This window comes from Diabrotica virgifera, chromosome 5 (genome assembly GCF_917563875.1).
Source record: "Diabrotica virgifera virgifera chromosome 5, PGI_DIABVI_V3a".
Classification (NCBI taxonomy): domain Eukaryota; kingdom Metazoa; phylum Arthropoda; class Insecta; order Coleoptera; family Chrysomelidae; genus Diabrotica; species Diabrotica virgifera.
The window spans coordinates 112,549,724-112,571,521 of record NC_065447.1 but is presented as its reverse complement, the minus strand read 5'-3'; the positions used below and the strand labels follow the sequence as shown (position 1 = coordinate 112,571,521).

Genomic DNA, 21,798 nt, shown 5'->3' with positions numbered 1-21,798 from the left:
AAGGAAGCACTAATATATTGGTGAATGATTTGGCACTGAAATACGTTTTTTTCCCGTCATAAATCACCGAGTTACGTATTCGTTGAAATTTGCCGTAAATTTAACGTAATTATCACGTAACTGGGCTCAAACCTGTTTGCTGGGATATATGCATCATCGACCTGGAAAAGGCGTTTAGCAGAATCCGAAGAAGACACTAAAAGTAGGGGGAGTAGACAGGCACATAATAGAAGTAATAAAGGATAGGTACAAAAATAATAACGGGGAATCCAGAGACTTAACTACAAGTCAAGGCGTCAAACAGGGATGCGTGTTGAGTCCACTGCTATTCTCAGTGGTACTGGATGAAGCAATAAAGAAAGCCAAGAGAAGAATGAGAAAACTAACATTAGGACTCTGGCCAATGAAACAGACTCAACTATCGGAGCTACTATTTGCAGATGACATGGTATTGATAGCAGAAAACAGTGAAGACTTACAGAACAATCTTGAAATCCTAGAAGAACTATCATGAAAATTAATGCAGAGAAAACAAAAACAAAGATAATTTCAAATACGAGGAACACACACGCAATAGAATTAGACGGGAAACAACTAGAGCAAGTGGAATATTTAAAATACCTAGGAGTAATAATTGAATCAAATGGTAAACAAGACATGGAAATAAACGAGAGAATGTGACGAACAGAAAGCTTATTTAACATTATGAAAACAACATTTTTGGGGAAAACGGATATACCGAAGAAAGTAAAAAACGGCAGTCGTTAAATCAGTAGTTAGACCAACAATCATGTATAGCAGCGAAACACGGACATTAACGGGGACACAAAAACCCAGAGTCAATTAGGGAAATGAGGTACCTGAGGAAATTAGCAAACAGAAAGAGGACAGGCAAAATACGAAACGGAACAATTAGACAAAACCTAAAACTAGAACCAATCAATGAAAAAAGAAGTAGAGACAACTTAGATGATTCGGGCACGTGTGTAGAATGTGAGAGACTAACAAAACGAGTGTTCGGAACGAGAGTGCAGGGGAAAGGCAAAAGACCAAGAGTTATTTGGGTAGATGAAATCAGGAAAGAAGTCGAGAAGAAAGGTTTGACATTGGAAAGTGCAAGAAACCTAACACAAGATGGAAAAGCATGGAGATTGCAATGCCAAACTCAACTCCACCAGCCTTACACCTAAAGGTAGAAAGGCTTATGACTAAGTAGTAAAAGTAAGTCAGTACTCATTACAAGTAACGGTTATCCAAGAACATTCAAAAACTGAACGAAATAGCCATCTCTATTTTAATGATGAGAATGTTATTGTCAACTAATGTGTATATCTCCATACCAGTGCCAGTGAGCAGTATACTATACGCAATTTGCCGTGTAAAGAAAGAAAAAGTAGGGATAGCCGTAAAATATTTGCGCCTACGCTCTTAACAAACGTTTGAAATCAAAAAATGTATGCAGGCGAATGTATGTAAAATTTACATCTGGCAAAGGAAGGTGTTGCGAGGAATGTTACTGTTTAAGAGGTCACAGTAGCCCGTCGTCAATATTACTTTGGGAGATAGTATCATACCCTTTTTCGAAAGCTCTGCGAAACTTTGGCAACAGTGGCAATATTTGACATTATCAAGATCAATATCGAGACAATATACTCATAGGCGCGCTAAATGGAAGGAATAGAAAACGATTTTATTATTAGTAAATAAATATTTATAAAAATAAACCAAAATAAAATAAACCGAGCTCTACTTATATGTAAGTTTTACTATAAACGTTTATATCAAATACCTAGTTTAGTCGTAAGAAATGAACGATTGAGGCCAGTTTGAGGCCAGTTCTAAAATATTGTCGACAATGAATATATAACTACATTAAAAAAGTAGCATTTGTACTGTAGTCAGAATTTCTGTACTTAAATATAGATTTATTGTGAATTTCATTTTCATGGGAACAAATTTTCACTTTTTTTATTTACGACAATAGTTGATTACTTCTTATAGGTCCTACTTACATTATTAAAAATACCTGGTGGCTCTAATTTCGATTTTTGCATAATGTTGGCACGTTTTTTAATTGACTTTTTCTTGGAAGGTTTCATTTTATTTTTCGTTTGATGAAATTTTCCCATTTTTTAAACTATTGATAATTTTTTAGAATAAAAAATCCTCCTAAACTTTATATACTTGCATTAGAATTCGAAATATTTTTACGTAAAATCAAACTCACAATTAACAATAACCTTTTTTTTAATAGTCTAACAACGTATTTCTATTACAGAAAAATATAATAAATTAATTATAAATAAACACTACTTTCTTATGTATCAACACTAACGAACTCATAAAATAATACACTACTGCACTAGTGATGTTGAAAAAGTAACTATTCGTTACTAAATACTCGTTACTTACGAATACCGAAAGTAACGATTACTATACAGAGAGGCAAATCGTTATTTTGTTTACTCTGATTACTTCGTTACTTCGTACCAATTGTATCAGAGCGAGTAACACGACTATTGATTACTTTCTACTTCGTGAAGGTCGTTATTATATTGGAATACCTATACAAAATACCTACCTACTGAGAAATACGATTCTCGATATGATTACCGGTACTCAAATACAAAAGTAACAAAAGTAATCATAGTAATCAAATCATTTTTATCCCTAAAACAGATCGGTGAAGGTCGTTGTTATATCGGAATACCTATTCGCGGTGTGCAAGTACTTGGAAAGGGAAACGAGAAACGACCGTGCGCGAGTTGCGGAGAAATATTGCAACTATCTTAAATAATTCATATTGTCAATTGAAATTGTCAAATTGACGTATATTTCATACCTTCTGTCATTGAAGCAGAAAAATTATATATTGCTCCACAATATTGATATGATATGCAATTATTATATAAAGGTAAATTTAATTAATTGTATTTTGCTTGCAGTACTGCATTTTAATAACTAATTTTATTTACTACATACAATTGTTTATGTTTGCATATCATAACCTGCATCTTATTTTTTCTTCTTATTATTTTTTTGGACTATGGCCTTGACAATTATCCAGCAACCAGGACTAATATAATTGGCCAATATAATTAAAAGTGCGAATAAAAGTACAGAGCGAAGAAATAGAGGTCGCTTTGCCGAACTTGCACGGTCCCAATACAAAATACCTAGGTACCTACTGAGAAATACGATTCTCGATATAATTACCGGTACTCAAATACAAAAGTAACCATAATAATCAAAGTAACGAATACTGTAGATGATTACTTTATACAAAAGTAACGATTTGTAACGAATACTCGAAAGTAACTATATTATCAACATCACTATACTGCACTGAACAAGTGCGGGAGAACGCCAAATATAATTATATTTTAGTGACGTCACGTTGCCTAGCAACCGTCTATTCTAACATTATGAAATTCTATTTTGTGACGTCAGCAAAATAGAATTCTATTTAGCGTGCTCTGGGCCCAGATATCGATACAAATAACAGAGATAAGAGAATCGTACTATTACACTTAGAAAGCTGACGCAGGTTTGTCAAAATGACAGTGATTATTTCTCTAGGCTGCCTAATCAGTTATTAGTCATAATATTTGTTCGATTTCTTGTTAAAGATAAAAAATTTTAGTAGTTCAAGTGTGACACAAAATCTAGGCAAGGGATAAAAAAGTTTATTTGAAGAAAGTGTATTTTTGTTTTCTTCTTAGTGGCGGTACAGGCTCGTTTTTTAATATTGTATTTAATTATACAGGGTAATTGATTAGTGGGGTAAAGCTCCGCAGATCCATTATAGTGATAGATAGCGATAAAAGTTAATAACAAAAATTGTAGACAACTTTGAGCTTCACATTACAAAATTAGTTAAAATGTTACAGGGTGTTCGATAACATGTGGCAGACCACCAAACTTATGTTTTTTTTTTAATGGAACACCCTATATTTTATTTTATAGGTATTCGAAATCTTCTTAACTTCTCCATTAAAAAAATATAAATGTTTGGTATATCATACAGGGTAATTACAAAGTAATAACCAATTTTATATGAAAATTGTAACAAGTTCAACTCCCTGCATAAATAAAAATAAGCACAACGGCAATGGTTTATTGATGCCATATTTTTTTATTTATTGTCAAAATTTTAAAAAATGATTGGTATTGCTAATTTTGTTTATATTGAATACAGGGTGAGTCAAAATGCAAGTACATAATTTTCTCAGTAATTTTAAATGGACACCCTGTATTTTATTTCGCTATCGAAAAGTACATTCCCTATGTCTAAATTTATTAGTTTTAGAGATATTTTCCATGGACCAATAGCGCGGCCACCCAGATTACCAGAATTTAATAAACTGGACCGATTTTTTTGGGGTTACATTAAGAATGAAGGTTATAAAATGCCTCCAACAACAAGAAATGAGATGAATAATAGAATACAAAGTGTATTTTGAAGTGTTAATTTACAAATGCTTCGTATTGTAAATAACTCATTCAATGACCGTTTTTAGGCATGCATACCTGTCATTGTGTTAGGAGGTCATTTTGAACAACTTATGTAATTTAATATTTAAAACATTTTATCAAAAGCAGCTTTTAATTTTTTCAAAAATGTTGTATTTTGTGTTGTTTTTTTTTGTAAAATTTTTTACTGATAAATTATTTTTTGTTCTTTATTTGTTACATCGTTACATTTACATACAAAAGTAGTTTTTAATTGTTTTCACGAAATGTTGTATTTTGTGTTTGTGTTTTTTGTTGTAAAATTTATAACTAATAAATTATTTTTCTTTCTTTATTTGTTACACTTACATACAAAAGTATTTTTTAATTGTTTCAAAAATGTTGTATGTTGTGGTTGTTTCTTTTTTGTAAAATTTATTACTAATAAAGGATATTTCTTTCTTTGTTTGCTACATTGTTACATTTATGACCAGATTGAAAATCAGTAATCGTAAATTGTCAGGTTTAGACAATTCAGTCATAGCTTACTTAAAATTTTGAAAGATTTAGACCCGTAATTAGTAGGTAATTTGCTCTGAAAAATGAAAATATTTCGAAAATTAATAAATTTATACATAGGGAACGTTATATAAAAATTAAAGTACGGTAATGGTACTTTTCGATATTTATATAATATATTGAGTGTTCCATTTAAAACAGCGTTTCCCAACCGGTGGGTCGCGACCCACTAGTGGGTCGCGGGCGGATTTCAGGTGGGTCGCGGCGAGGCTCTTACAGCAGCTGAATAACGTATATGTATATGTGTAACTATCATCATGGGTGCGGGATGGGTCGCGAATATGAAAAAATATCAGAAGGTGGGTCGCCAGACATAAAAGGTTGGGAACCACTGATTTAAAATTACTGAGAAAATAATGTACTTGCGTTTTGACTCACCCTGTATTCAATATAAAGAAAACGAGCAATATCAATCATTTATGAAAATTTTGACAATAAATAAAAAAATATGGCATCAATAATCCATTGTTGCCATTTGTTCTTATTTTTATTTATACAGTGAGTTGAACTTGTAACGATTTTCATATAAAATTGATTGTACCTTTGTAAATACCATGTATAACATATAACAAACCGTTATATTTTTGTAATGGAGAAGTGAAGAAGATTTCGAATATAAAATGAAATACAGTGTGTTGCATTTAAAAAAAAAACATAACTTTGGTCTGTCACTATGTCATCGATCACCCTGTTAACATTCTAATTAATTTTGAAATTTGAAGCTCAAAGATGGCTACAATTTTTGTTATTAACTGTTATTGATATCTATTACTACAACGGATCTACGGAGCTTTACCACACTAATCAATCACCCTGCAGAGTAATTTCCACATACTACTAACATATTTCTCAAATTGGGCTCTGTACGGCCGTTCTTTACCACATTACGAATATGTGTGCCAAATATCTCGACAGAATATTCAAAATTAAAGCCGCAATCTTGGAAGTTGTTTTCCGTTTTGATGATGCGATACTGTAGCCTCTTAAGTCTTAAAGTTCTGTCTTTCAAGTATTAGATGGACATATCGGATAGTCTAAGAGCTAGTGAACCCTCCTACTAACGGTCGTCCTGTAAGGCTAGAAATTTTTCTAGTGATAATTCATAGCACACCAAGGCTAAAAACCATGACATGGCAGGCATCAGCGGTGCACGTGTATCTACCAGGTGAATCGAAAAGTTCATAGTTTAGGGGTAAAATAAACTTTCTCCTGTAAGGTTTAAATTTAAGTATGTGTTTGAGTAAGTCATTTAGAAGAAACGTGTACAATGACAGGCGATTCTGAAGAGCATAAGACCTTGCCAGGCGAGGGGAAAGATTAGGGGTTTTTCCTTAAATTATTCTTTTTGCATCGAACAATTTTTTTTTAGGTTTTTTGAATCATTCCAAACAGAAAAGGTCTTTAGTGATTTTTTTCTTAAGAGGAAACAGTAGCGATCAACAGGTAGCAAAAACGCGTTCCCAGATTGCGGCTGTAATTTTGAATATTTTTTCGAGGTATTTGGCACACGTATTCGTAATATAATAAAGAATTGCGGTACAGAGCCCAATTTGAAAAATATATTAATATGTGGAAATTACTCTGTAATTAAATACAATATTAAAAAAACGAGCCTGTACCGCCATTAAGAAGAACAAAAAAATACACTTTCTTCAAATAAACTTTTTTATCCGATGCCTAGATTTTGTGTCATTTTGGAACTACTAAAATTGTTTATTTCATTAGTAGTTCCAAAATGACACAAAATCTAGGCATCGGATAAAAAAGTTTATTTGAAGAAAGTGTATTTTTTTGTTCTTCTTCATGGCGGTATACAGGCTCGTTTTACTAATATTTTATTTAATTACAGAGTAATTTCCACATATTAATATATTTTTCAAATTGGCTCTGTACCGCTATTCTTTATTATATTACGAATACGTGTACCAAATATCTCGAAAAAATATTCAAAATTACAGCCGCAATCTTAGAACGCGTTTTCGCTACCTGTTGATCGCTACTGTTTCCTCTTAAGTTAATAGTTTTTGTTATATAAGCGATTGAAAATTTTGAAAATTGCGAAATCGGCCATTTTTAACCCTAAATCGAACATTTATGTAAAAATTTCAATGTTGCCAAGGTACGTAGATATTCTTTAAACATTGATTGATGAAATCCCGAAGAGTTTTTTGCAATAAAATATCGAAAACCCCTTTTTTTTTAATTGCTAATCAAGCGGGCGCGACACTGTAGTATAAGTGAGGACGTTTGAGTTTGCATAAATTCATTATCTCGAGAATGGGCAAATTTCAAGAGGAATCCTCAGAGCGGTCGATTTTTATTTTTAAATTAGGACTTTTTGGCATATGTATATAATACTAGTGACGTCATCCATCTGGGCGTGATGACGTAATCGATGATTTTTTTAAATGAGAGTAGGGGTTGTGTGATAGCTCATTTGAAAGGTTATTTAATTCTCTATTCAGTAATATAAACATTAACATAATTATTTATACAGGGTCTACAAAAAATTTTTTTCTTCTGTTTGTCAAATTTAATCAAAGTTAATTTAATGAAAAAAAATATTTGTTGTACACCCTGTATAAATAACTACATTTATGTTTATATTAGTAAATAGAGAATTAAATAACATTTCAAATGAGCTATCACACAACCCCTACTCTCATTTAAAAAAATCATCGATTACGTCATCACGCTCAGATGGATGACGTCACTAGTATTATATATATGCCAAAAAGTCCTAATTTAAAAATAAAAATCGGCCTGTCTGAGGATTTCTCTTGAAATTTGCCCATTCTCGAGATAATGAATTTATGCCAACTCAAACGTCCTCACTTATACTACAGTTGTGCTACAGTGTCGCGCCTGCTTGATTAGCAATTAAAAAACAAAGGGGTTTCCGATATTGTATTGCAAAAAGCTCTTTGGGATTTCATCAATCAATGTTTAAAGAATATCTACCTACCTTGGCAACTTTGAAATTTTTAGATAAAGGTCCGATTTAGGGTTAAAAATGGCTGATTTCGCAATTTTCAAAATTTTCAATCGCTTATATAACAAAAACTATTAACTTAAGAGAAAAATCACTAAAGACCTTTTCTGTTTGGAATGATTCAAAAAACTTAAAAAAAATTTGTTCGATGCAAAAAAAATAATTTTTATTAAAAACCCCTAATCTTTCCCCTCGCCTGGCAAGGTCTAATGCTCTTCAGAATCGCCTGTCATTGTACACATTTCTTCTAAATGACTTACTCAAACACATACTTAAATTTAAACCTTAAAGGAGAAAGTTTATTTTACCCTTAACTATGCACTTTTCGATTCACCTGGTAGATACACCTGCACGGCTGATGCCTGCCAGGTCATGGTTTTTAGCCTTGGTGTGCTATGAATTATCACTAGACAAATTTCTAGCCTTACAGGATGACCGTTAGTAGGAGGGTTCACTAGCTCTTAGACTAGGATGGGAAGATAGCTTTTTAATTTTAGTAACAAGCCTTTGTGTTACTTTTATCCAGTGCCTTTGCTATGTCTAGGAAAATAGCTGAGCATATTTTATTATCTTCTAGAGATATCTCTATTATATTTGTTATGCGAGGTATTTGGTCTATCGGTGAGTGTTTAATACGTAATCAAAATTGGTGGAAAGGAATCATTTCTTTGTGATCAAGTAGAGTATCTGGTGATCTGGTTTGGGAATCATGATTAGTTTATAGGTAATGGATTTTGGGAAGAGCTATGACCTTGAAAATTTCACATAAACTTGTGTACTAAATCGGCATAATTCATAGCTCTTTTCAACATCCAATATCTTAATAACAGTGGCGACGCGTGACTTTTTCTAAAGTGTTACCAAACCAGATGTAAAAAATCTTATTTAAAAAAAATTATTTTGAACCTCCCAAATATAAGTTTTTGTTTTCAATCCTGTGGGATAAAATTAAACAAATCACTATTCCCAAATTATATGTATGTAATTATGTATATGTAACAGGTATAACAATAAATATAGTATTTTTTCTACAAAAGCGATATTACGTATTAATGGCAACATGAGTTGCCATTAAGTCATTGAAATGTAATCAACTCAATTTGGATCCCACGTGTTGGGAAATCTGTATACATTACCTTAGGGCATTATCCTGGTTGCCATGTAACCATCACAGGGCTTTTTATTGAAGTATGCACTTTTAAGGCATCTATATTATATGTAAAGGGTTTTTACCCAGATATTTTTCTTTTGTGGCTCAGCTAGCATCCAGTTTATCGAACACTGATGATGATTTTTTATAAAAATCGAAAACGTTTTGTTGTGATGTAGCCCTTCTAAGGGATTTTAATAAAATTTTATACCTTTTACAAAGGATTTCTTTCCATTTTTTTTAATAACTTTTCAATTTTTCCAACTTCTCAATTTTTTAAAGCCAACTTTACAATTCCAATTTTTTTAATAACTTTTTAAGTAGTTGATCAATAATTACGCAATACGTAGCAACACTCTTGCATGTTTAAATGCACGCACACTGTAATCTGTAATAAGTACATACTAAACTAATGTTACCAATCCTCAAAATGGTGACAATACTGATATACACAGCGTGCCCGCGCGCCGGCTCTAACAGAGCCGTCGCTCCTTCAAAATTTTCAGAAACGAGCTAGTCCCGAGCGATAGCGAGGTTTCTCCTGCGTTACCACTGCCAGTATTGGTAACGGCATATAATAACGTGCAATGGATTCACATATCTCGCCAATATTTTCGTGCGTCTAGTTGGCTATTTACTGAATTAGATACTATTTTAACAAATATTTCTGTTGGTAAAAAATATAAATGAAATTATTTCATAACAGTCATACAATATTTATTGCAAGATTTTTAACTGTTACCAATGGTAACAGTGGTTACATGGACGCTTCGCCAGTGCTTAATAATATAACTAAATATTTTCGATTCTAAAATATTGAAAACACTTTAAAGAATCTGAGTAACAAAAGAGATATTTAGTTATATTACTTTGTGACATTTTCAAGGTCTTCCCAAAATCCATTACCTATAGATGTTTTTCCCATTATTGGTACATTGTAACCTGAACACCGCATTTATAAGGTTTAGGTAGGTGGGGGCAAAGGTACGCACTTTCTAAATTTTCATCTCCTATGAAAATTTCCTAATGCTTGAATTGGCCCAGCATATATCTAGATGAAAGTTAAGTTGATATATTTCATAATCGTATTAAATAAAGGGTTAAATGACTGAGATCTGTACTGAATGATAACATGTTTTTGAATCTTGCAATACTACTAGTGGTTTGGATAGCTTCTGAACAATGTTTTATTTCGAAAAATACGTCTCTTCTTCTGTCTCCATGAATCTCATGGTCTTCTGTTCTGAGCTCTTTTAAAAATAACACCTTCATAGTCATCCTCAACAATCTTGTTAATTTTAGCACCATACAGGCTAAGTGATCTCTCATCTTCGGTGTATACTCTTACTACTACAAAATCGCCAGACTTGAATTTCATATTTTCAAAATTTAAATCACTTTCAAATTATTCTGGTGTATCAGAGTCATCATGTATAGATATTTCAGTTTCAGAATCTATAGCATTTGTAAGTTGACGGTTTGTTTAACCCTTATCCTTATATTTATATTCATTACAAAAAGCTCATCTCTTGCTGCATTGCTCTCTCCCAATTCTTCTTTATTTTTTCTTCCTCTTTCGAATATCTCTTTATTTGGAGTTCCCGTGAGTATTGTCGACCTTAAGCCTCTAGCTTCTTCCAGACCGTTTCCTTTGTACTGCGATTTTAGGCCGTGGAATAAAATCTGTAAGTTAAACTACAACAGAAGGGAGGATATCAGCTCTATTTTCTGTATGATCTATTTCTCTAATTATCTCTTCTTCGCCTTTTTCTTCGTCACAGTTTCTTCCATTTGTAATCTCAATACTATTTTGTGATCTTTCTACTTCTTCAATTCCCTCTTCTTCTCCTTGTATTATTCACTCTTCTTCACCTATTGCTTGACCTGCGTGCTCATCACCTATTTCTGTTCTTTCTACGTCTTCTTCACTAAAAGATATAAAACAGTTAAGATTATCGTCATTTATATCAATATGTATTATCCATTTCATCTTGATCAGTTATAGTTGAAGGTAGAAAGTCTTCATCATTGAATCAATGTTCATTAAAAATGGTGAATGTCACACATTCTTAATTGGACAAGGCGAAAACGGCGGGTTCGTTGGAAAAAATATTCCCATGGGATTTTTTTGCATAATCATATTCGTGAGACACCCCAGAATAAGGTTCAAAGAAGTCGCCCACGCGAAAAGTGGTCCAATTTTTTTTAATCAAATTGCAAAAATCAATATTTTTGGCCCGGAGAATTTTTTTTTAGATTTTTCGGACCATTCCGGACAGAAAAGTTCTTCTATAATTTTTCTCTAAAGTTGATCGTGTTCGAGTTATAAGCAATTTAAAATTTGAAAAACGCGAAAATGGCCATTTTTAAGATTTAACAACTCGGTTAAAAATGATTATTATGAAAGTCAGAAAGTGACTAAATCAAATTTAAAGCCCCCCTTCACGATCCTGAAGAAATTTGTGTCATTAATTTATTACTAAGCTGTTATTTTAATTATTAATAATGAGTGGTAAGATCGTATTGACGCGGCTGTAAATGTGAGTGCGAGTGAGATGCGCCATTGGACTGCCTGAATGGCATCTCGTTCGCACTCATCATGGACGGCCGCCTAATACGTGCATGGCGCTCATTATTTTTACTTAAAAATAACAGCTTAGTAATCAAATAATGACAAAAAGTTCTTCAGGATCTTGTAGGAGGGGCTTTAAACTTTGATTTAGTTACTTTCTGACTTTCAAATTAATAACTTTTAACCGAGTTATTAAGCCCTGAAAATCGCCATTTTTCGTTTTTTTTTTCAATTTTAAAATGCTTTTACCTCGAAAACGATTAACTTTAGAGAAAAATTATAAGAGACATTTTTTATCCAGAATGGTCCAAAAACCTAAAAAAAATTGTTCCGGTCAAAAATATTGATTTTTGCAATTTGATTAAAAAAAATTGTTAAAAAAAAATTGGACCACTTTTCGCTTGGGCGACTTCTTGAATCTTATTCTGGAATGTCTCACGAATGTGATTACATATGCAAAAAAATTTCATGGGAATATTTTCTCCAAAGAACCCGCCGTTTCCGCCTTGTCTAAATCCCTCTGTGGCTTTATCTAGTGAATCTGATTTCTCACGTGCCCGTTTGGCTAACTTGGCCACCTGGTATTCTGGCAAAGTTTGACCGCACGGTTTGTAGTCCAGCTATCACAAAAATTTTCATAAAAGGCTTTCATATGCCTGAAGTACGGTGAGTTCCTATCTAATGGCCGAGTGCGGTGGCTACTCTGTGGAGGCAGACTTAGACTATTTTTCTTCTTTGCTTAAGTTATTGCTTCCAGCTAAACATGTGACGTATGGTTGTCTAAAGTAAGAAGTATTGGGCACTCTACGGATGGCTTGGTGTATTTTGAAATATGAACGAAGTATTTTATAAAAGTTTGACAGTTGTTGTATCCAGAGTTCAATCATCCCATCATTCAATAATAAAGGGTTATATCTCTTCATAGCAAAAATGAAAAATGGGTGTACAAAATGACCAGAAGCACACATTGAGCAAGCTACCGTCACTGTTTGTCTCTGCTATGCAGCAACATTTTTAGCTACCTCCCTCTTACCAACAGGAGCAATGGGCTTTGAAAGCTTGTATGGAACTGTTTGAACCATTTTCTTCTATATTGTATATTTCTGAGGAACCAAAATCAAATTTCTCAATCAAAGTTTGCATTTCGTGATTTTGGAATACATTCTCCAAGTATGAAGCGAACACTTTAGTTTTCCGTCACGTGTTCCAGCCACACAATGGCTACACAAACTATTAATGCCACTTAAATGGTAATGAAACAAATAGTTTATCTGTAGGATATTGACAGGGAGTGTTAAATAAATAACATATAAAATTGAAGATTATAATTGTTAAACTTCATCACACGTTACATGTTCATAAATAAGTATAAATATAACTTATGTTTATATAGTATATTAAATAAATACGATTGATAACTTCAAGTGTGTCATCATAATTTAAAGCTAATACGAGTATCTGTTTGTTTTTGCATTATGATTTTGCAAAATTTTTTAAAACCATTCATATTCCCAAAAACAAACAAAAACAGACAAGCTATTATCAGAGCTAGGAATTTTGTAGAAAATAAGGATTTAATTTGAGTTTGTGGCGTAAAATTTTAGTGGTGTACAAAGTTAGATTCCACTGTTGGGTTTTATGAGTATGGTTTTTCCTTATGGATTTCACTGTTGAGTTTATTAACTAGCGATTTTTATGTTGGGTGAAGGATGAGGGCATCATCTCGTTTATTGAGGATTCCAGGTGCTTCTCGTTATATATGTCCTAGCTCTTACTGTTCTCGTTTTTCATTATGGGATAGCTGTGACATATTTTATTTGTGACTTCGCTGAAGTATATTTTGTGCAAGTAAGGCTGTTGCTTAGTCCTTAGACTTAGTCTGAGTTCGTCTAGCCTGACGGAGATTCGTAGATATATTTCTGGTTACAGGTTCTGTAGGCCAAAAAAAGTAAAAATACAAGGAAGTCTCAAGAATAAAGAAAACGCCCTAAACCTTTACTCAACATGGAAGTCCATAATTTAAAAAACACAAAATCGAAATCCATAAGGAAAAACACACAAACAAACCCGAAGATTAGAACGGTCCACCACTATATCATTGTATTACATATTATTCTTTCTGTTCAAAATATAGACATCTTAACGAAAAAACTTAATTTTTTGGGCAAAACTTATCAATCGTCACGAATAATATTTTGTCGAAAGTAGGCATACCTGTTCCATTGTACATTTGCAAAAAAATGTCTAGTTTTCTTTAATATCTAATCTTGCATCTACATCTATAGCAGGCCGTCTTCCAAACTCTGATAATACAAGACAAAATAAATTTTAAAATAGAAAAATTAATATATTGCCATTAAATGCGAAAAATTCTCTATCGATTTGATGAGTTACATATCACAAGACCATCTTTGGTACGAATATAAAAGTAATTATTATATGCATGTAAAATTATAAAATTGATAAATTTTTTGTAAATTAGTTCTTGTGTTTACCTCTTGTTAAACATTAGGGTATGAAACAACTAGTACTGATTTGTTTAATATAATGTAAATATATTGCTATTACCATAAAAGATCCCACTAACAAATCTCTCCTAGTGCTTGGTAAATGACCTTATGTTTATCAAAAGTTGCACGGAAATAAGCAAATAAGGAATTTATTAAACAAATAAACGCTATAGTAGGGGAGGAAAGTATTCTAAATTTTGCAGCTACTCGAGCGCTATTGGGTTGTGAATATTAGGTTTTAAAACCAAAAAAAGTTAAGTAAAGTTTTGCATTTAAGTGGAGACTTTCCATTTTTTAATTTAATTTTCCATTTCCAACAATCGTTTTTCCTATTATAGCGCCATCTATCCATAATTCGAAAAATATCTCGAATAAAAGTTACTTCTTTTTACGTAAGGAATCCAAAACTGCAATAAAAAATGGGGGCTCCTTTTTAATATTTTAAACTAACCCCCCACCCCTCCTCCGTGGTGGGTCGTGTTTGGTGTCATTCGATAGATTTTTCAAAAATAGTGAATACATGCATTTTGCACTTTTTGATCTGATGTTTACTTCGCGAAATATCGCAGGATTTTTATTTAAAATTTTAAATTTACCCCCACCCCTCTACGTGGGGCGTCGTGTTTGGTATCATTCGATACATTTTTAAAAAAATATTGAATACGTATTTTTTAGTTTTTCGATCTGACGTTTATTTCTCGAAATATTCGCTTTTTTCTTGTGAAACTTTGTGACTCGCCCATTTCCTTACGCCCAGGTCAAACCGTCAAATTTTTTAAATATACACTGTTCTACAGTACTTAATTTACCTTATCTTAATCTGACGATTTTGAGTTTTAATAAGGATAGATTTTTTTTCGGACCCCTCTCAACGAACTCCCCTGTATTAAGATCCAATATATGGTAGGGATACATTTACAGGGCACAAGATTTCTCCCCATATCATAATCTGACGCGCTCGAGTAACTGCAAAAATCCCCGCTTGGGCTCTCCTACCGGCCCTACCACTATTTTTTAAAAAATTCGTATATGCCCATGGATCCAAATAAATTAATACAGTCATGAAGTCAAAATAATAATAAAAATTATAGACAGTAAATGTATGTACTAATTTGATACCCATAGTCAGAAGAATTATTGTACCAAGTTGTAAATGTTTCTTTTGTGTTTAGTGGTCTTTCTCTATTAAATTCATTGGATATTTATTTTGAGGTTGCAATTTTAGCAAAGTGTTGCTGTATTGATGAGATAATAGAGAAAGTTGGAAATTATGAAATAATGAAAATAATAAATAAGGTATTAAAAATCAATGTCTCTAAATTTTAGTTGTATTCTCAAAGATATGGTAGATGTTAAATAAATCAATCCAAAACTTATTATACAGCTTCATAATAATGTTTAAAGGGAATTTATCACCATGCATAGTTCGATGGTTCTATAACATTTTTGGATGTTCAAAGGTTCTACGAATTTATATAATGCAATCTGTGACAAAAAAAAAATAATTAATTATGCACAGTAAGGTTTTTATGTTATAAAGCACATGGTATTAAAAAAAATATCGCAACTCTGTAAAAAGTAAATTTGCTATCGTTTTTACCCAATAAATTGCAGATTCATACCAGGGGTAATGTTTGTTCAATATTATTTAATGTAAATCTTTTTTTTTTTTCGGGTACTAAACTTAAACAATTCTGTAGCTACAGCAACAAAGTCGAAATAATAGAAATAAGTCTAAAATAATCGAAATAATATCGATTATATTTTTGTTATTCGATAATATGTCCATGTAAATAAATGCAAGTGAGTAACAATTCGAAAGTTACAATATTTCGGACATGAAATGAGTCATTTAGAAAGGTACAACCTTCTACACCTCAAAATGCAGGGCAAGATCATCGGAAGAAGTGGCCCAGGCCGAAGAAGAATATCCTTGCTCCGAAATATCCGGAAGTGGTATCAAGAGATCACCGCTAATCTGTTTAGAGCCGCCGTAAACAAAGTTATTATTGCCAATATGATCACCAACGTTCGATAATCGAACAGGGTACTGAAAGAAGAAAAGTGAATTTCGTAAAATTGTCTTTTACAAGGCCATTCTAAACAATTAATTATTCGGAAAGATGTAGAAATCTCATTGATTGAAAGGAAAATTGTATATACAATATAGTCATAAGAAACTTCATAGGTACACTGCGCACAGATGAACAGAATATAAAACTTGAGCAATTTGATCAATTTGTTTATCCTAAATAGATATCAGTTAAATTCTAACGCAGAGAGTCACGGTGAAACTAGATCCAGAACTAAGCAGACCAGATCAGCTCTCAGAGGGATGTGAAAAGGTATTATGTTACAAAGAACTAAAGTACTTGTCATTGCGGATCAGCCTACTTCGCTGCTGTGTTCTCAGTCTTGCTTTATGGTGTCGAGTCGAGAATAAAAGTGGTCTAAAACGCTTCGAGGCTTTGGAAATGTGGTGCTATGGAGAATTTTAAAAGATTCTTGGGTGGAAATGATTTAAAACTTCACTATCTAAAACCTCTTAGAAAGACCTAGGAGATTATAGAAAACATCAAGAAGAAACACCTGAAACACTTCGGATATCTATTGAGAGGACCCAAATATAAATTCATCATCATCAATGGCGCTACTACAACTCTTCGTGAGTTTTTGCCGCGTTTACTATTGCCTTCCATGTTTGTCGGTCCTGTGCCACTAATTCCCATTGTCGCACTCCCATTTTCTCTAGATCTTCTTTGACTGCATCTTTCCACCTTTTTCTAGGCCGCCCTACAGAACTTCTTCCATCTGGCCTTTCCCAGAACACATTGTTTATAAGGCGATTGTCGTTACTGCGTATCACATGCCCTGCCCATCTGAGTCTATTAGCCTTTATATATCTGACTAGATTTTCTTTTCCGAATAGAGACTCTAGCTCGTTATTGTATCTGCGGCTCCATTCGTTTGTAACGCTGTCTCTGCAAGGGCCATATATCATTCGAAGGATTTTACGTTCCCACACCAGCAATTTATTTACTTCTCTTTTTGTTAGCGTCCATGTTTCGCTTCCATACGCGACTGCTGGTCATATTATGGTCTTATATATCTGGATTTTTCCACCTCGTGAAAGAAGTTTTGACTTCATTAGATGTTTCATTGCAAAGAAAGATCTGTTTCCTGCCATTACTCGAGTTTCAACTTCTCGCTCTAATTTGTTGTCATTTGTGATTGTTGCTCCTAGATATTTAAATTCTTTAACCACTTCGAAGTTATGATCGTTTATAGTAATATTTTGCCGTATTCGCCGTCGTTCTTGTTTTGAGACGACCACGTATTTTGTTTTGTTTTCATTTATTTTTAGACCGATGTTTAATGCAGCTTCTTCAGAGCTCGAGAAAATATCCTTAATTTCTAACGTTGATTGTGCTACTGCGTCTACGTCATCGGCAAAGGCGAGTATGATTTTTGCTCCCCGAGCAGTTATGTCTGGTTTGAGTTTTGGATACATTTTTCGCATGACATATTCTAAGGCCAGGTTAAACAACAATGGGGACAACGGATCTCCCCAAATATAAATTGCTACAAAATATTAAGCAAGGGAAAATGACAGGCAAATGCGGTCCAGGACGAAGAAAGTCCTCATGGTTGAAGAAATTGCGAGATTGCAACCGCGAGTGGCGGCGAATAAGATTAAAATAGCTATGATGGTAACCAACATTCTGAAAGGACGTTAATAGAAAATAAAAATATAATCGTCCTACCGAGAAGATAAATCGTAAATATAATCGCCCTTGTTCTACCGAGAAGACTATTCGAAGTATGGTGGGCAAATTTGATTCCACTGGTTCAGTAAACAATCAACCAACACTCTAACAACCAAGGTCCAAATCACAATTACCCTCAAAGCCAATATAACCTATGCCGTCGGCCAAAGAAAGAAGAAATGAATTACATCGCTTAACCATATTTACTTCCGGAGATGAAATCCTCCTAGTTCCTGACAGAAAATCCCCCTAGAAAATTGTTGTAAATAAACTACTTATTTCTGTCCGGAAACTGTTGTAAAAATTAATATAAGCTTGTTCAATCGAATCATATCTTTGGTCAGGTTAGCCTTGGAAACAATTATTATTATAATCGCTCAACTGACGTTCTGAAATGTTAGTAATGTTTGTACACGTCACACTGATCAGTTCCTATCATTTGTATTTGACTACTACTTTAAGTATAGTGACTTCAAAATGGCGTTTGTTGTTAACAATCCGTCCAAATATAATCAGCGTGCGGCCATACCAATTTCAACCTTCTGCGGGCAAGGTCATGTTAACATGTTTTTTTAACCATGAAGGACACTGTCTCATGAAGTTTTTGGAACGTAGAGTGCATATTAACGGAAACATTTATAGGGAAACTTTAAACAATATTTATCAAGCAATATGGCCAAAACGTCCAGAAAAGCTTGTTATTCTTCTGCACGAAAATGCTCTGCTTTATGTCGCCGAAGAAGTGAAAAAATCTACAACGAAAGAAATTAGAGAGAAAATTAGAGTATTAGCCACTGAAAATGGCATTAATAATAGTTTTCAGATGGACGAAGAAATACAAAATGCCGTCAAAGAATTTTTCCACATACAGCCACAAATTTTTTTTAAACAGGGTATGAATCAATTGGTGGAACAATGTAATGTGTGCCTTAAATATAGTGGTAGTTATTTGTAGATATGTTTACCGATAAATTTTTTCTGGATCAAAGATATGTTTCAACTGAACAAGCCTAGTATTATCACCTGCTAAATTTCCATCCATGTAAATGGATCTGAATGAACAAACATATTTATAAAACAGCTTCTTGCCAAATTTTACAATGTATGACAAATCCGTATTACTGTAACAGTTATCGGTTAAGGGCTAAAATGTTAAAAATAATAATTTCCTGTTATGTAAGAAAAAACTAGTATATCGATAAACTCCCTCTACACTAAATAAATGAAGCAAAAATTTCATAAAACATCAACCTTTATATTTTTTTTTCGTACTAAAAAAGGGAAATGAGCCTGATAGCAAAAAGTATAATGTTTAAGATTTTTTAATAAAACAGTTGCTCTATTGTTTTAGTTGATACGTAAAAACAAATTACCTACCTTAAAAATGTTTATTATTACCTTTAACAGCCTTATTATCATATCAAAATAAAACCTTCTTGCCAAATATTTGATACTTTTAAAATTTAAATAATAATCACATTATCATTAGGTTTTAATTTTTGAAACACTCTTCTAACATTACTCTGTAGCGTTTGGATAGTCTGTATTTGTTTCCACAGTGGTCGAAATGAAATCCAAAGACATATTATGTCTTTTCCTTCTTCTAATCTCCGGTAGCATTGCAGAAGTATTGAAGTATGAGAAATTTCTGTTGTATTGTTTGTTGAGTCTTTGGATGAACTCCTCCTTTAAAAGCCGAAGACACCTATTAAAATAAAGCAATACATTTAATAGACGTTTTAACCTTCAAATTATTGTTTTTCATAGTAAAAGATTGTATTTTACCATAGTAGATAAACAGAAACGTAGCGGTAGGACTGAACGGGCGGAGCTAAGTGCCAATTCCTTATACGGAGTAATTTCCATTTCCGTTTAAAACAAAGTTATTGACGCAGTATTTGTAAATAATATAGCCACAGGCAGACGGAGAGTTAGACGAGTCAATTTTTTAAAGAACGGAGAGAAGCCGAAACACCCTCTAGCAGAGTAAAAGGACTAACGGCATAAATGATTTTCTATTCTCATACTTTAATATATCAATTATTATGATTTCATTACCTGTATCAGAATGGCCTTCATTCTGTTACAGATTTTCATTATGATACAAATTTTTAACCAATAAAATCGCGAGATGGCATTTTGTCTGACTGTGGCACTTGCGCAATGAGTAATGTCAAGTGAAATGTATAGGGATATTGAAAATTTAACCTCAAATTCATTTTAATAATTGACCATTCCAAATTACGTGATATTATATGGCCGGAGGAGGGCAAAAATTTAATAATATAGTGTTTACATCAATTTTTGTAAAGAATATCCTGTTTGGTTTTGTTTTTTATTGTTAATTGTGCAGCGAAATTGTAATAGCAAATAAATATAAAGTAGTTTATCGCCTACAGAACTGAATTATCCCAAGTAGCTATTGACACAAACTGGTAACTACTATGGGATAATTCAGTTCTGTAGGCGATAAACCACTTCATATTTAATTTATTATCACAATTTCGCAGATTTCCCTACACAATTAACAAAAAAAAAACAACCAAACAGGATTTTCTTTACAAATTAATGTCGATGTAAACATTAGATTTTGCCCTCCTCCGGCCATGTTTGACAGTTCATTGGAATGCCTAATTATTGTAAATATGTATTATTCATTCATTTTAATAATTGTGGCTTTGATACATAGGCATATTGAAAAATTAACTTCACATTCATTTTAATAATTGTAATATTCAAAATATAAATGTATTAAGGCCATCGGTACATAATTCGCAAATATTTTACGGCTATCCCTACTTTTTCTGTCTTTACACGGCAAATTACGTGTAGTAAAATTCACACTGGTATGGATATGTAAACATTACTAGAATGTCATTCTACTTGAAAATGTCATCATTAACTTCAAGAGATGGCTTTTGAATGTTCTTGGATAACTGTTATTTGTATAATTGCTAATTATTAATTCAGTTAATAAATGTGATAATTTTTCACTAAGTATGTGTTCAGTGATTGTAATAATTTATATGTACAACAAAAACTAATACTCAATCGAGAAAAGAGGAAAAGTGTTAAAGTGATTTTTTATTAATATATTGTTACTGTGGAACGCTTACAATTTTGAACATCTTTAACAACAAAATACTTGGATCACAGAATATATTATCCTGATGTATTCTCTGCTTGAGTCTTCCACAAATAATACACAATAAATAACTTTTTATTAAGTTCACGTCTTAAATCAATTATTTATCAAATACACTATATATCAATATTATTTAATCAACAACTCAAAATATTCCCGATGCCATGTCAAATATTTAAAATTGTCACTGATTGTCACTGTCTGACTGACAATATGCTGACAATATTCTATTCGACTGAGTGCGTTGTAAGACAAAGATAGATTTGTAAAATATTACCACGGACATTGTGTTCATTTTTTTTCGAATCCTGAAAAAACCAATAAATATTTTTGAAAAATTTAAACGCAGAATGAAAGACTAAATTATTGCCGAGGGCCGAAAGTCCCTTAGAATAAATAAAAAGTTTCTTTTGAATGAAATATTTAAAATTAAAAATCAAACTAAATTTTCTCTTAGCTTTTCACCCCTGTAACTTATTAAAATAAACATTATAGAAGTTCTCAGGGACTTTCGGCCCTCGCTAATAACGTAATCTTTCATTCTGCGTTTAAATTTTTCAAAAATACTTATTAGTTTTCTCAGAATTCGAAAAAAATTAATCCCCATTTGAATAGCATTGCAGCCGAAAAT

At 32.6% G+C, this 21,798-nt stretch overlaps 1 protein-coding gene across 1 annotated transcript in view; it reads right to left on the bottom strand.

Moving 5' to 3' along the window:
* Positions 1-13,055: 13,055 nt before the first annotated feature.
* Positions 13,056-21,798, bottom strand: part of LOC126885438 (xylosyl- and glucuronyltransferase LARGE1-like) — a 49,389-nt gene continuing 40,646 nt past the window's right edge. Inside the window, exon 11 of the mRNA XM_050652008.1 lies at positions 13,056-19,727. Coding sequence (XP_050507965.1) covers positions 19,541-19,727 — 187 coding nt within the window. The 3' untranslated portion in view covers positions 13,056-19,540. The remainder of the gene's footprint in view (positions 19,728-21,798) is intronic.